At 42.8% G+C, this 16,708-nt stretch overlaps 1 protein-coding gene across 2 annotated transcripts in view; it reads left to right on the top strand.

Moving 5' to 3' along the window:
• Positions 1–16,708, top strand: part of LOC118091969 (prostatic acid phosphatase) — a 32,419-nt gene that overhangs the window by 13,444 nt on the left and 2,267 nt on the right. The window contains exons 5-10 of one of the 2 annotated variants that reach the window (XM_035129625.3): positions 5,309–5,407; positions 6,557–6,661; positions 8,264–8,396; positions 12,163–12,245; positions 13,226–13,332; positions 14,627–14,780. In XM_035129625.3, the coding sequence (XP_034985516.3) occupies positions 5,309–5,407; positions 6,557–6,661; positions 8,264–8,396; positions 12,163–12,245; positions 13,226–13,332; positions 14,627–14,780 (681 nt within the window). Of the gene's footprint in view, positions 1–5,308; positions 5,408–6,556; positions 6,662–8,263; positions 8,397–12,162; positions 12,246–13,225; positions 13,333–14,626; positions 14,797–16,708 lie in introns of both variants that reach the window. The other variant, XM_035129624.3, reaches the window with a different exon arrangement.

The following is a 16,708-nucleotide window of genomic DNA, read 5'->3' as shown; positions in this document are numbered from 1 at the left end:
ATTGCCATGAGCTGCGATACTACGCAACTGCCCTATGTGCAAAATGCTGAGAATGCCAAGCAAGCCTGGGACAGTTTGGCAGATGAGGAACTGAGACGCCAGAAAGAATCGGCTGAGAAGGGGGGCCGTGGGCGCAGAGAAGCCAGTGGGGGTGCAGTAAAAAGCACTGAGGAATCCACTGTGAGTGCGTGCGCAACAAGGCTTTGCTATCGGTGCCAGCAGCCTGGGCACGTAGCGAGATTCTGCCCAGCTCCGGAAGCAGCCAAGGTCACTCAGCCAGGTGCCAGGCAACCCAGCGGACGTGGTCGTGGGACCAGCCAGCAGCGCCGAGGCAGAGGACGTGGGAAAACTCCAGATAAGCCTGTCAGCCGTCTTTCTGCTGCCTTAGCAACGATTCGAAACAAAGGACAGGACAGTTTCACTTTTATTATCGACTCAGGCAGCACCCATCATCTTGTACCGCCTTCAGGACAGATCCTGAACTGCAGGCCACTTGAAGATGAAAAGAGCCTGCATCTTGCTGATGGTTCTTCTGGAACAATTAAAAGCAAGGGTGTTTTTTATATGCAATGCTTAGACACTAACCTTGATGTTTATGTTGTACCAGGCATGGAGAATGGTCTTTTAAGTGTGTCTTGCTTATTGCGTGAGGGCTTTGAAATAAGTTTTGCTAATGGTGTTTGCAAAATTGCCAGAGATGGGGCTGAGCTGGTAAGCGTTACTGTTGGGTCTGATGGTCTGTTTGTCCTAGATGGGAGGGGGCAAGCAGGTGGAAGTAACACTGGTGATGCTCAGGCTAAAAGTGCCAATACCCCAAAGGGCACAGAGGGCGCCATCCATAAGGATTGTATTCATGCTTGGCACAGAAAATATTGTCATATGTCTTTTCCTTATGTGCAAAAAGCCCCTGATTTTGTCAAAGGTTGCAGGTTCAAGCCATGTCAAAAACACCTGCAATGCCGCGCATGTGCGAAAGCGAAGACGAAGAGATGCTCTTATCCTAGGTCTGAGAGGAAGAGCACAAAGCCATTTCAGTTAGTGCACTTGGATATTTCTGGGCCTATGTCAACGTTAAGTTTAGGTGGTTCAAAATATGTTTTGTGTCTTTTGGATGATTTCAGTCATTTTTCCTGGGTCATAACACTGAAAGAGAAGGGGGAGGCTGCCAGAGTGATACAGGAGTGGGTAGCCGAAGTAGAACTACAGTTCTCCGTCACTGTCCAGTGTTTTCAGAGTGACAGGGCGGGAGAGTTTTTGAGTGCAGAACTACAAGGGTTTTTCCGTAGCAAGGGAATTAGGCACAGAAAAACCGCTCCTTTTAGTCCACAGGAGAATGGTTTAGCTGAAAGGAAATTTAGAACGCTGTCTGAACTGGTGGAGGCAACGTTGTTTGATGCAGGACTACCCCAGAAGTTTTGGGGGGAATGCTATAAATTTGTGAATTATTGTTCAAATCGCGCTTTTAATTCAGTTGTGGACAACACACCCTACTACATGTTGTATGGCAAAGTTCCGAAGGTGCACTATTTCAGAACTTTTGGGTGTGAGGCTTGGGTTCTAATTCCAAAGCAGAAGCGCAGAAAGGGAGGATCAAGATCCAGGAAAATGATCTTCTGTGGTTACGAACCAAACTCAAAGGCTTGGAGGTTTGTACCAGCAGAGGGGGACCAAACCCGCGTTCACATTAGCAGGAGTGCTACGTTCTGTGAACAAGAGGGCTGGAGACGCATTCATGCTAACCCCGAAGTTCTTCTTGACTGGTCTTCAGGTTTTGACCAGGAAGAGGAAACTCAGGTAGCTGATGCTGGAGTTCCAGGTGCTGCAGGACCAGATCCAGGTCAGGCAGCTGGTCCAAGTGGTGTAGCTCCTAAGGAAGTGAAGCAAGAAGTCAGAAGCGCACCGACTTCACCCCAGGTCAAGCCTGGGAAGTACAGCAAACGTGGTAGGTCACCCACTTCACCCAAAGCAAGCCCAGAGGGGGCTGCAAAGCGTAGTAGGTCTCTTGACAGTGCTGCTAGTCCGAGAGAGCCACAGTCAGAGACAAGCAGTTCAGATTTAGAGGGGGAAGATGTGGGACCAAGGCGTTCAAAACGCACCACGAAAGGTAAACCACCTGAAAGGTTTACAGCTGTCAGTGTATGGGCGAACCTAGCAGTGTGTGAGCCTGAAAGCTTTGAAGAGGTGCAACAGTTGTCAGTGGAGGAAGCTAGTAAGTGGAAAGTTGCAATGGAGAAAGAGTTGAACTCCATGCAATCTCTTGGTGTGTATAGCCTAACACAGTTGCCAGAAGGCAAGAAAGCAGTCAGTTGTAGGTGGGTCTACAGGCTGAAACCCACAGTGACTGGAGAGCCTCAGTACAAGGCTAGATTAGTGGCTAGAGGTTTTACTCAGAAGAAAGGAATCCACTACACAGATGTCTTTAGTCCAACTTCGAGAGCGGAATCTTTCAGGATGCTTTTAGCGACTGCAGCGCAGAGAGGCCTAGTGGTCAACCACTTTGATGTGGACACCGCTTATTTGAACTCTGACCTCCAGGAGGAGTTGTACATGTTGCCTCCTCCAGGGTTTGAGAGTGACGTGCCAGGTCAGGTGTGGAAGCTGCACAAGTCGATCTACGGTCTGAAGCAATCCGCTAAAAATTGGAATTCATGTCTTGATTCTGTTTTGAAGAGCCTAGGTTTCAGGAAGAGTCTAGCTGACAGTTGTCTGTATCTCAGAGGTGAAGGAGAACAGCAAGAACTGTTGCTTGTCTATGTTGATGACTTGATCTGCTTAGCAAAGAGCCAGATGCAAGTGCAGAAGTTTGCAAAAGAGCTAGGCAAGAGGTTCAAACTCAAGAATCTAGGTGCAGTGAATGTTTATCTAGGTGTGCAGATAGACAGAACTGAGGATGGAAGTTTTTTGCTCAGTCAGAAAGGCAAGATTGAACATTTGCTTGAGAAGTTCAGAATGTCTGACTGTAAAGGGGTCAGAACACCCATGGAGACAAACTTTGTGAAAGATTCACAAGTGAAGGACAAAGTAGCGTTTGAGAGTCCTGAAGTGTTTCAGTCAGCGCTAGGGAGTCTGTTGTATTTGTCACAATGGAGCAGACCAGATATTGCTTTTGCAGTCAATTTGCTCAGTAGAGAAGCATCGAACCCTAGCGTGCATGCCTGGAATGGCATTAAGAGAGTGCTTAGGTATTTGCAGGAGACCAAAGAGTATTGTTTGGAGATGTCAGCGCAAGGTGAGCCACAACTCACTTGTTTTGCAGATGCTGATTGGGCCAATCAGGAGGACAGGAAGTCAGTGACTGGTTTGGTAGTCAAGTTTGGAAATGCCCTGATTGGTTGGCGGTCGCGCAGGCAAAGCCTAATAGCAATGTCTTCCACGGAAGCCGAATTCTGTGCGTTGTCTGCGACATGCACTGAATTGGAGTACTACAGATGTTTGGTCCAGGAAATCTGGGGTGATTGTAGCCAGCCCATCACTGTTTGGGGCGACAATCAACCATCTTTGAGACTGGCGGAGTCTGGACAGTTCAAGGCCAGAACCAAACACTTAGACATCCGCTTCCGAAACGTATGTCAGAGCATACAGGTAGGCTTGGTGAAGTTGAGGTATTGTCCAAGCCAAAAGAACCTAGCAGATGGGTTCACAAAACCCTTGAGTTTCCAACGGCATGGGGAATTCTGTGAAGGGTTGGTTTTGGGGTAAGTTTGGATACCCGCTATCTCCAGTGTTCAGGTGAGAGGGGGTGTGATGAGTAACAAGTAACTAAAGAGTTAACTGTGTACTGTAGCACCTGACCACTGAGGAAGATCATGTTACAGAATGTACCAGAAGTGTTTCTGTATGTTGCAGTTGGTTTCGTTTCTGCCTGGGAGACGGTCGCAAGATGTCTGCGCTCTCACCAGGTTGTTTGTTATTTTCTCTCTAGAATAAGCTTAAGTAGTTATTAGAACACTTTGGACTCTGTGTGTTCTTAAGAGGCTTTTTATCCAACGGCTATACAAGCTTTCGCTGTGTGAGAAGAAGAACTCTGTTGTGTGTGTTTTACTGCCAGCCCGGTTCTACGGAAGCAGAGAAGCGGAGAGGAAGCGCGCCGGGCGATAATCAGAGGCTCCTAATTGAGTCATAAACAACTCAACGGAGCCCTATACCCGTCACAGTTTTCCCGGCGGATACGGGATACTTGGCAGCTATGCACTGGGGTGCCAAGCCCATGGGACGTACTTGCATTTATGGTGGGAATGCTCAGAGGTTAAATGCTTTGGGGATATAGTATTCCATGAAACTGGAACTATTATAAGGTGCCAAGTGACACCTTCTCCACAACTGGCAATATCTCCTTTATTCACTGAGGATTACACTGCTTATGTACATTAAGGAATTAGTTGGGCACTTTCTTATTTGCAATTCACAATTGCAAAACTCTGGAGGGACTTGATATGAGCGAACCTGGACATATTGTTACCGGGGGTGTTTTTTTGGGGGGGGGGGTGACATTCAAATTAAGAGTGCTTAGAGGCCAAAGTAAGAAAGATAGATTTATTTTGGTATGGCATGGTTGTGCAATGTATGTTAATATACAGGAACATGGAAAGTCTCCATATGCAGCTTCTAAACAGATTTGGATTATTTTGAGTTCCATAGGGGTTCAAATCCACTTTATAGTGTTTTCAGTTTTGGCAACCCTATGCCCGCTGATGAAAAATGGAAAAATAAAAATAAAATAATTGCTCAGGTGTTTATTTGACGTATTTACCTGAGTATGTCCCCCAATGAAGTTGTTTAGTACGTGCCTGCCCAGGGAGATAACTCTATTCCAAACTGTATTTGTTGTAGTTATATTTTGCTTTCCTTTTTATGTGGTTCATGACAAAACGTATCTTATTTTCCTGCATGTTAAAAATAAGTTAACATTTATTTTAGGGAAAAAAATTATTAGGCTAAGCAAAAAAAAAAACCCAAGTCAGTTCTCAAAGTAAGACCAATGTTGCAATATGTCATTCTGACAACCAGAAAATATCTCAGTGATCATCTTCACTTTATTCTGTTAGTATATTAACAGCATGCCTATTCTGAAGCAGGTCCCATTCAGTTCAGTGGGGCTTACTGTATGTGTATGGATGGCAGGATCACGAAATCCTATGACTTCTAGCCAATGAACCGCTACAGGTTATGAGACAGGTATAATTCAGAAATGGCATCATTGTGACAAACATCAATCCTACATAGAGATAAGCACTCTACAAAAACCTAGCCGAGAAGCTTGAAGTGAGACAGAAGGCAGTTAAAAGTTGTGTTGTTGTTTTTGTTTCAGAAATTACGCTATCCAATTTTTAATTGTCCACGCTATAAGGAACTTCTGAGGGAAACGATGGAATCAAGTGAATTCAAAGCCAAAATTCACCCATACAAGGTACACTGTGCAGGATTGGGGATGGATATTGTGTCAGCAATATTTCCACTACAGCCTAGACCCAGACATTTCGAACTCTAGTGGGTAATTGCATTGCTGTTAGATTAGACCTCAATTTATCAAAACCTGCTTACTCAAAACAAGAGTGATATTTCTATATGTAAAGACCTATGCATGTCAAATAAACACAGACCCAGTTCAGATGATCAGTTCAGATGAGCAATTTGCCCGCACATTCTGTACTAACGCCGCCACCTCTTCCTTCCTGTGTTAGCCAGGAAATCTTCAGTCAACCATAATCTCTAATTATGTCCAAACTGAGAAATTAATGGTTACCAGGTTCGGAACAAGCCAGGGTCTTAAACTAAGGTTGCCATACATCCAGAATCTCCCAGACATACCCAGAATACAGTCTCACCTTGGTTGTCGAATTTAACCCATTCAATTGGAAGCCGCATCAGACGTTCGGCTTCCAAAAAACCTTCGCAAACCGGAACACTCACTTCTGGGTTTGTGGCATTCAGGAGTCAAAACATCCCAGTACCAAGGCATTTGACAACAAGGTACGACTGTACTGGTTGGAAGCAGTGTCCGGGCGGCAAAATGTCCGGGAAAATCTGTACATATCTTAAACCATGCTTTGATGTTGGTTTATATTGCATTTTGGGGCCTGTTTATCTCCTTTGGATGGAATGAGAAACTATGGTTAATTAAACTATTGTTAATTCTGGGGTAAATTGTGGTGCACTAAAAAGGGGGTAAGGAAGGTGCTGTGTGCCCAGGTTTATATCTCAGATATATAGATATATATATATATATATATATATATATATATATATATATATATATGTTTATATCTCAACTAGTTATTAAGCCAAGATATGATCAACTGAAACAAGCCACAGTATTAGTGCAGAGCCTATGGCTGAAATCCTCCACACAGCCTGCAATAATATATAAGGTGGATATGAATGTGACTTACCTATATGGAGAACTGCAGCCTATGAAAACTTGAGTGGCAAGTGACTACATTCTACAGATGTATCCATGCTTAACAGTGTGCAGAATCATAAACTATGCGATGAAAATATTAGAAAATCTTGGTGTCTGATTTGCAACTGAAGTATTCGTGTTCTCATTTCTTTTCAGGATTTTATGGAAACAATAGGTTTATATTCAGGATATGACCCTCAAGTTCTCATGTATTTGGCCAATTTCAAAATGTGGCACGTACAGGATACTTTATTCTGTGAGGTATTTTTCTCAGTTTTTTTTTTAAAATCTTTACAGTTTTATTAAGTTCTCCCATCAGAAAAGGTAAAACCCCTGACTTATAATTAAATTATTCTGTGGCACCTAAGAAAATTAAAAGGAGTGAAGGGGTTCCTCTACAAGTGCATAATAGTTAAAGAAAATATGGAATGTTTTGTCTACATGTAAATTTTATATGGCTTAGAAAAGTGATGGGAAGGTGGATATTTTTGCAACTCATTAGAATATTTTGTCAGATAAGGGTAGGATTTCCAGAAAATGGTAGCAGGTACTGGGGCTGTTCAGATGTAACAGTAAACCATGGTTTGGAACAGGATAATCTGTGCACACACCCCCATGTGTTGCTGGTCTACATCTTCCCCTGCTTTCCTAATGGGAGCTGGAGTTCAGCCGTATCTGGTAGGTCACAGATTGCCCATCTCTGATTTAGCAGACAAGCACAAACCATAGTTTGCCTTTTCAGAGAATGGCAAGCTATGGTTTGACATTGAACCAAGATGTGAAGTTCAGAGAGCAACGGGAGAAAAGACAGCAGGGAGGTGAAGGGAGAGATTGTATGAGCTTGAGTCTTATTATAAGGGCATTACATCTCAACAGACATTTGGGGTTACATCTCAACAGATCCAGTCTATGGGACCTCAATCTGAACTGAATGAAAACTTGCTCAGACTTAAAAGCAAGGCCAGAGACGGCAAAAATATAAAGCCAGATAGAGCTTTATTGGCTCTTCAAATCACCTGATCCTGCCTGAATGCTTCTGATCATCAGCACTGATCATCACCATTCTCTCTGCCTTCAAGTTTCCTTGGTAGCTGCAGAGAATAAAGCTGCCAGGCCTTGTTTGCAGACTCCCAAATTTGAGCCCTCCAAAGCCTTACTAGTTTTTATTCCATCGAAGAACAAGGACTATATCAGGGGTCCCCAAACTAAGGCCCGAGGGCCAGATGCAGCCCAATCGCCTTCTAAATCTGGCCCGCCGACGGTCCAGGAATCAGCATGTTTTACATGAGTAGAATGTGTCCTTTTATTTAAAATGCATCTCTAGGTTATTTGTGGGGTCTGCCTGGTATTTTTACATGAGTAGAATGTGTGCTTTTATTTAAAATGCATCTCTGGGTTATTTGTGGGACATAGAAATTCGTTCTTTTTTCCCCCCTTCAAAATATAGTCCGGCCCCCCACAAGGTCTGAGGGACAGTGGACTGCCCCCCTGTTGAAAAAGTTTGCTGACCCCTGGACTATATCAACCATGTAGTTTGCAACAGTTTTTTGTGGTATGGTTTTTGTGTGCAGGAGAGCAAGGTAGAATCCATACTGTGATTTACTACTTAGAGGGATCCTGGGATCCTGCCAGAGTCAGAAAGCAAATCCAAGTGTGACATTGATGGCCGGAGCCCTGAGGTTAGGGATGGGTGAGAAAATAGTTCAGTCTGCATTTTAATCTGAATTTACGGAATTTGCACTTCCTGAAACAATACACACACACACCCCAAAAAAAGAAACAACAGCCCAACATGGCAATAAAAATGGAGCTGCAAAGGGAGGTATTTCAAAAATAAGAGTAATGTGCTTCTTTCTATTGCAGTCTGTTCACAATTTGACACTTCCTGTGTGGGCTACTAAAGAGGTAAGGGCAAAACTAGCTGAGCTGACCGTGTTATCCTTGTCGTCGTTCTTTGGGATTTACAAAAGAGAAGAGAAGGCGCGGCTGCAAGGAGGTAAACAAGGCCCTTTCATTGAGGCACTGTCATTGACTTCTCTTGCTGTGCAGCACACTGTAGCTGAAGCAAGACAAGCCTTAGGGCAGTGATGGGCAACCTTTTGAGCTTGGTGTGTCAAAATTCACCAAAAAAACAAGCATAACTCAGGTGGTGTGTCACTTCGATAAAAAAACCATAATTTCACGATATTTATAGTTTAAATAACAAAAATGTATAATTGTAATATATAACTGTATTTAATAAACCAAAAACTAATTATTTAACCAAACCAAACCAAAAAACCCTTATTTATCACAAAGTGCCCAAAGTTGTTGAGCTTTTTGGGGGGAGCTGCTGACCAAAGTTTTGGAGTTGTTTTTTGGGGGTGCAAAAGTTGTTTTGCTTTTTGGGGGGGGGTGGCCCAAAGCTGCTGCACTTTTTGGGGGGAAAGATAACAGAAATAAATGACAAATAATACTTTTCGCTAGAACTAACACGCAGCACTGACATAGTCTGCCAAAGCACAAAAAAACCCCAGCACAGAACAGGTTAAAAAACGAACGCTGTTACACCCAATCATAGTCTGCCAAAGCACCAGAAAAACAGCACAGAAAGGGTTAAAAACCAATCTCTGGCTACCAGCAACAACAAAAGCGGAGACAAGCTGTAGGAGGAGCGGGAGAACAAATGGGGGGAAAACAACAAAAACAGCATGAATGGGCCGAAGGGGCGCGTGCCAGCAGTGAGGGCTCTGTGTGTCATGTTTGACACGCGTGTCATAGGTTCGCCATCACTGCCTTAGGGCTTGGATGCTCTTAATTGATGTAACTGCTTAATCGATATATATAACTTAATTAACAAACAAAAAAAGTCTTAGTGGGTTGATCAGTGCAAGCCAATTTTAATCCGTGAGGGAGAATCTTAATTGAGGGAGCAGTATATTGGGGGGCACATGTTCATTTTGTTTCTGCTGTTTTATTGTGGAGTTTGCTGGGCTTACAACTCATCCTTGCCTCTCCAGTTGAAGGATGCAGGCTCTGGACAGGGGTGGCTAACTGGTGCCCCCCCCCCAGATGTTGTTGCACTCCACTCCAAATGCAAGAAGCATCTCCTGCAACACTAACATATATAGGATAAAGCAATCTCTCAGGTATCCTGGTCCCGGCTGTTAAGGACCAGTACGAAAACATTAAACCTGGCCCAGTACCATGGTAGATCCCTCAGTGTAGATCCCTCAGCACAGGTGTTATGTGCTGATGATAGGTCCAACAGCTGCTCACCTGGTGAGGCGGGGACACAGCAATAACCTCCTAGCAGTAACAAGAATGTATGGGTTAGGGTATTTTTTCGTATATATTCATATATACTTTTCTACACATTTTTGTGTCTATTTATTTTTCTTCTTCTCTTTTTCTTTGTATTGCTTTATTTCTTTATCATTGAAACCTTTTAAAGAAAATTTTCAAGAAAATATTCACACACACACACACACACACACACAAAAGAGTCAGCAACAACGTTTGGGCTGTGTGGTGCACCAGCAGAGAGACAAACTGGCACTCCCACCAGGGACCCAGCATCAAACTGGCACTGTGTCACTGCTGCCGGGAAGTTATTGCTGTGGCTCCGCCCCACCTGGTGAACCACTCCTGTACAAGTTGCCCCAGTTAGCATCCTAACTACCATATTCTGCACCGGATGCACCTTCCAAGGCAAGCCCTGGGGCACCCCCATAGAATGCATTGCAGTTTTTAGAAAGCCTGGAAGTTTTTAAAACAACTGAATGGGCAAATTATTAAGTGTCTTTTAACTGCAGCTAAAACAAACCATTTGGAACTTGGAAACAGCTTTCCCAGTTTTGCGGATCCATCACCTATATGCCCAGTAGATTGTGCAAGCTGATAATACCTCAATGCAAACAACATGGTTATGATGTAGTATCCAACGCCCACACAACCTGAGGCACGGAAGGAAACGCTCAGGTGTTGCTTGACCTGAATTTCATCTCACTGTATTAGACGAGCGTTCCCATCACTGCACTGACATTTCACGTGGCCTCCTAATTCAAATTATTGGCTGCGTTCCTAGATTCCTAAAGTGCTTACCTTTGGCTGGATCATGCCCCTTACTTCTAGCTTTGCCTTAGCTGCATTGCAGTACTTGTGTTTATATTATTTCAGCACACTCGTGATGCTGCAGTAAATGTATTTATTTCTAAGTATCTCATTATCATTTTTTTTCTAAATCTGTAGTTGGCTCAGGAAAGATAAATATGTTGTAGTGATGAAAACTAAACAGTCTGCGATTGTTTACATTTGATATATAATTTTCTTGAAATGGGAAATTTCAAGTCGCATCTTATTGGGGTTTTTTTGGGGGGGGGGTTGTATATAAAAGTATTTCTATATGCCCTTATCCTAAAATATCCGGCTGGTGTACCGCATTGAAACATGAACACCATTTTAAAAAAAATTAAAAATGCAGATAATCGCTAAGGTGACCGGCTAAAAATAAAAATTAAACAGCTACAAAGACCTGTCAGCATTAAAAGATCTTCATGAGAAGCCTGAAACTCAAAAGTGAGGGTGCCTTCTGAGTCAGCATTGGACCAGCTTTGATAAATGCCCTGACTTCTAGTTGAGCCCAGTTGAGTTTCTGTAATGTAAGGGACCGTTAGCAGTGGTCCTCTAAATGATCTTAATCATCTTGCTGGGATATAAGGGCTGGAATTAAACTTACTAAACTTTACATTTGCAGCTGGATTTGAGCACCAGGGTCCGTGTGAGTTGTAGAGAGTCCATTTAAGTACACACTGAATTATCATGATCTCTGGGCATAACTATTTTCCAATGAGAATCGCAGTTGAAAATAGCATCAGTATTGGACTCACAACTCACCCAGGGCACTTACTAATTGCATGCTATCAGTGATAGATGATTGGATTTGGAATTATATCATTTTGAGTGCTTGTATCCCATGCTATAAGGACATAGCTGCCGCTCTTGGCGATTTTTCATTTCAAATAGAAAGAGGCAACAGGAAGACAATCTAGCAAAACTATTCTAGTAACTATTGACAGTTTTTAATTCAAAGCTATAAAACACATCAGACTTGGAGTTAAGTACTGTACTGATAAATTCTGTTTATTTCAATTTAGAGAAACAGGCTGCATCCCTGTATGCACTTACCTGGGAGTGAGTCCACAGATCTCAATGGGACTTACTTCTTGAGTAGACATGTATAGGAATGTGCTTTTAAACATCTGCTTGACCCTCCTGTTGACCAATGAATAACAAGTATTAATTGATTAAACTTGTACACTGCCCTTCATCCAAAGAGCGCAAGGCAGCTCACAACAAGAAAATACAAAGCAACAACACAAAATACATAATACAACAAAAACAAACCAATATAACCCCCCCCTGAAAACACATTATAAAGGACATAGAATGTTTAATCATCCAAAGGCCTGGTTATAGAGAGACCCATGCCAATTTTGGTGGTGCCCTTGTTAATTGGTGGAGATTGCATAATTGGCTAGGATATTATTGCCATTCTTTATGATATTGAATCAATTATTTATTTATTTTGCTCCTTTCTATGCTATCCTATATAGAAACCTCACACATTACAGCACAATCCTAACTTTGACTACTCAAAAGGTCATTCCTCTTTAAATTCAATGGGCTTACTGCCAGATCAGTGAGATTCAGACTGTAGGTTTAGTAATTTTGCAATCCCCCCCCCCAACAATCAATATCAACACTATCTCATTTATACTAAGGTCTCCTCGTGAAAAATATTCTAGAAAAACTCTCCAGGGCTGCCAAAGGTTCAGAAAAGAGGAAAATGCTAGTCTATTCTGCAGTAAGTATATTTCTCCCAAAAACTTTGATTGAAGTTGTGGTCATAGTTAGGCTGATCAATCTCAATTGGAATTTACAGTGTAATCCTAGACAAGCCCACTCTGAAGCAAATCCCATTGAGTTCAATGGGCCTTGCTCCCAGGTACGTGGGTATAAGATTAAAGCATTAAGCAGTTTAAGTCTGTGCAGGATTCAGCACTGCATCAAATTGGCTTTGATGTTTAAAACCCCGAGATCCTATTCACTCTCTAGCAAGCCTAAGACCAAATGTGCTTGTCAGAAGCTGGAAATGAGAAAATGGGCCTATCTCTCTGTCTCTGTGGATTCAGCTAGAGCAGGGGTGGCCAACTCCCAAGAAACTGTGATCTACTCACAGAGTTAAAAACTGGCAGTGATCTACCCCCCTTTTTGGGGTTCAGGTCAAAGTTGAGTTTTTTCAGGGAGGAGGTAAAATGTTGAGTTTTTCTTAGGGGAGCCACAATTGTTCAGCTTCTTTGGGGGGAGCCAATGATCTACCAGTGATCTACTGCAGACATCCAGTGATCTACCGGTAGATCACGATCTACCTGTTGGACATGCCTGAGCTACAGTATACAGCTTCAAATTAATCGTTTTAAGTGTGCTGTAAAGTGCATTATACAAATGTGACACTAGATGGTGATGGTGAGCTGTGGCAAATTCTATATATTTTTCAAACTTTTAAAAAAAGGATTTTCACAACTTTTTAATATGTGTCTAGATTCTCTCTGTGTGTGTGTGTGTGTGCGTGTGTGTGTGTGTGTGAGAGAGAGAGAGAGAGATGGAGAATGGGTGAAGGAAGAAGATATGCTACACATTCTCAAGTTTGCTGAACAGTGTTCTGCATCTAGCAATTAATAAAAAGGTTTCAAATTACCGTAGCAATATCACCAATAGTTACCTTTAGAAGCTACCTTCATTCACAATACTTTACAGATGTATGTTTGGGTTTATTTTTCACAGCACGACACTACACTTGGTGCCTTGCAGATGGCACTCAATATCTACAACGAAAAGCTGCCACCATATGCAGCTTGCCAGTTTTTTGAACTGTATCAAGAAGATAACGGGCAAGTATTCTATTGTTTCCTCAACAATTGCAACTTTTTCCGTTGCAAATTTGGGAGGGGGGGTGAATATGTGTGCATTCAAATTCTTAAATTACATCCATGCATGGACAGTTCCCCCAAAATGCATGAAGCTTAAAGGTAGGGCCAAAAATCACAATGGCGTTTTGTCTACCTAGCTTTTTAAATTTATTTATTTTTAAATCTCTTAGTGACTAATGTGGTTAAAACATGGACAGCAATATAGATAAATAAGCATAGCCTAAAATATCAGCAACCAAGCTCAGCACCAAACAAGAGTCCTTAGGAGTGTGTGTCAATGTCAGGGCATCTCAGCCAAAAAGGGCCTGTCAGAGAAGCATAGAATTGTAGAGTTCGAAGGGACACTGAGGATCATCTAGTCCAACCCCCTGCAATGCAGAAATATGCAGCTGTCCCATATGGGGTTCGAACCTGCAACTTTGGCTTTATCAGCACCATGCTCTAACCATACCTGCCAAGTCTCCCACTGAAAAATGCGGGATCAGCAGGGGCGCGGCACCGGAAGTTGCGTAGAAGCAACTTCTGGGGCCGCTCTTCCCATATGTGGACACCGGAAATCAGGTAGAGCAGCACCGGAAGTCGCTTCTACGCATGCCCGGCAGCCATCTTGGTGGTGGCTGCATGGTGGTGGCCATCTTGGTGACGGCCGTCGCCATGCGGCCACCACCAAGATGACCGCCGGGCATGCGTAGAAGCAACTTCTGGTGCCGCTCTGTCCGATTTCCGGTGCCCACACATGGGAAGAGTGGCACCCAAAATGGAGGCTCCCTGGCAGGTAGCAAATCCGGGGGATTTCCGGGATTTTTCTCCATTCGGGAGAACAGTGGGAAACAGATTAAAATCCGGGGGTTTCCCGCGAACAACGGGATACTTGGAAGCTAAGGCTCTAACCAACTGAGCTATCCATGCACATCTCGCTCACCTCACTTCGGAAGCTGGGGAGAGCAGGAGCTGAAAATGTATTTCTATAAGGATCTTAATAGCTGGGTACCCCCCAAAACCCATTTAGTTTAAGCCCAGACTATTGTAATAACTGAGAGTTTTTACGTAATTGCCATACATTGCCATACATTGCCCAGGTCAAGACTTGAGATCTGCTTTTGCCCATGTGGTATTACAGACTCTGGGTTTAGTTGTTCTCGAATAATTGTGGCTGTCAAGGCCTTTTCATTTCATTCCTGAATAGCTCTCCTCATATTGTTATAATTTAATTTATGCTACATTTTCCTTCTTCTTTTTTGGTTCTGCAAACCAGAGAGCAAACCGTTGAAATGTATTTTCGGAATCACACTATGAAGGACCCCTATCAACAAACCCTTCCAGGTTGCTCATCTGCGTGTCCACTGCCAAAGTTTGCTGAACTGGTTTCCCCCATCCTAGTAGACGACTGGGCCAATGCATGTGGGAAGGTAAAAGGAAGAAAAGGTATTGTAATTTCCTTAGCTAGCCCACATGGTCATCAGTACAGATATGGCTGAGAGCTGTATATTGGCTACCAATATGAAAGCAGGGCTGGATCTACACTGACCTTTTAAACGTTATTAGAACAATATTAGATGTACCTTTCTAAAATGTCACAGGGCACACTGATGAATTAAAAACGTTCCTACCTTGTTTCCTCCATAACAATGCAGTTTCCATTACTGCTGGTTCCTGGTTTCTCTGCAGCACTCTTTGGTGTCACATTTGAATAGCACATTATTAATGTTACAAGCAAAATGTAATGTGACCATTACGTTATGAAAAGCATTCCTTAATCCTTCCTTAATGTTAACCATGAGTGTAGATCTGCCCAGATGTGAGCAATTGATTACTCAAGGCAAAAGTGTCCACAATTTGGGCGGTGTTGCTCCAAAAAGCATTGCCAATTAGTTTTGTTTGTCCTCCAGTGACGTCATCACGTTGACAAATGATTGCACTGTGATTTCATCCTGTTTCATTGTATAGTTCCCCAGCTGGCTGGTGATCACTCAGAAAATGCAGTAATCAGAAGCCACAAAGGCTAATTGTGGCAGCAGGCGGGAGAGGAAAAGGAACAATAAATATGAGTGAAAAATCACACATGGGTGTCGCAGTTTGGGGGGAAAGAGGCAATATTGTTAGCTCAACAATAGTGTTATGAGTTTGGAGGGAGGGGAGAGTAGGCTGTATGCCAAGACCGTTATAACCCCTGGATCAAGTAAGTGTTAAAATATAACCCAGGCTACCTTCCTGATGAGGTGATCGCCTGGGGGATGAGCCATTAAGGGGAACAAAGGAAAGGGGCTCTGTGCGAGGTGGCAAATTGATGGGGGCCCTCACTCAACTTGTAGTAGTTAGAAAGACAAAGTCAGAGCTGAGATCAGAGAGTGCAGGAATGTGAACTAGAAAAAAAGGAGCAAGCTGGAGAGAGAGTCAGAGCAATGTTTGATTTCTGCTTGAATCCAAGACTGCAGTTATGGGAGAAATGAACCTATTAGGGTGTTAATGCTGCGAACCCCTCTATCATAGGCTCAGGTTGTATATATCTGTAAATAAACTATATACAGTATCATAAAGAAAACACACTCTCTGCTGTGCCTCGTTCCAAAGGAAACACGAAGCCTAGGTAAGCACCTGGAACCCCGGGAATCTTGCATCACTCAGAGATTGGGGTGGCGCACAAGAACATATATCAAGCCTCTTTAAATGTCTCAATAACCTCTACATTTTAATCAAGACTCTCCAGCCAGATTGTGTGATCAAAATGCACTATAAAATGGGCATACCTAAGGGCAGGTTGTTCTACAAAAATGTGTACATTAGGCATACAAAAATGTGTTTATTAATAGAAATTCACACAAAAATGCTGACAGGTTTTTATCAGGATTTTTTTTTTAAAAAAAGTGTGTTTTTAAAATTGCTGCAGAAGTGTGGAGAGCTGAATTTAAACCTGGGAAAATGAGAAACTAAGAGAACTGAAACTCACAGTTCCATCCACCCCAGAACAGATTTTCTAACCACTTGCTCAATATTGGTAGCTGAACTGGGGGTGGGGGGAAGAGAGAGACACAAATGCCAGGTGCAGCACCTGTTTGTCCCTGTTCTCATCCAGCCTGATTCTGAGCCCTCTTCTCCCGATATAGGGCATTGGGCTATACAATCTACAGTTTACCCATTCTATTTCCCCCCCCCAAAATTTTTAAATTCCTTTTATAATAAAACATATAACAAAACACAACATGCAAACACAAACTATAAAAAGAAAAACAATAAAAGAACAATAAAAAACAACAATACAAATACCTTGTCTACTTTACTTAACATTGTTATACTGACTTCCTGAGATCCCCCCTCCCTGATTCCATTCTAAACTCAT

The sequence above is a fragment of the Zootoca vivipara genome, chromosome 11 (genome assembly GCF_965207765.1).
Source record: "Zootoca vivipara chromosome 11, rZooViv2.hap1.1, whole genome shotgun sequence".
NCBI lineage: Eukaryota > Metazoa > Chordata > Lepidosauria > Squamata > Lacertidae > Zootoca > Zootoca vivipara.
Note: the sequence above shows the minus strand (reverse complement) of the source record. Positions and strands in the feature narration are given on the sequence as shown.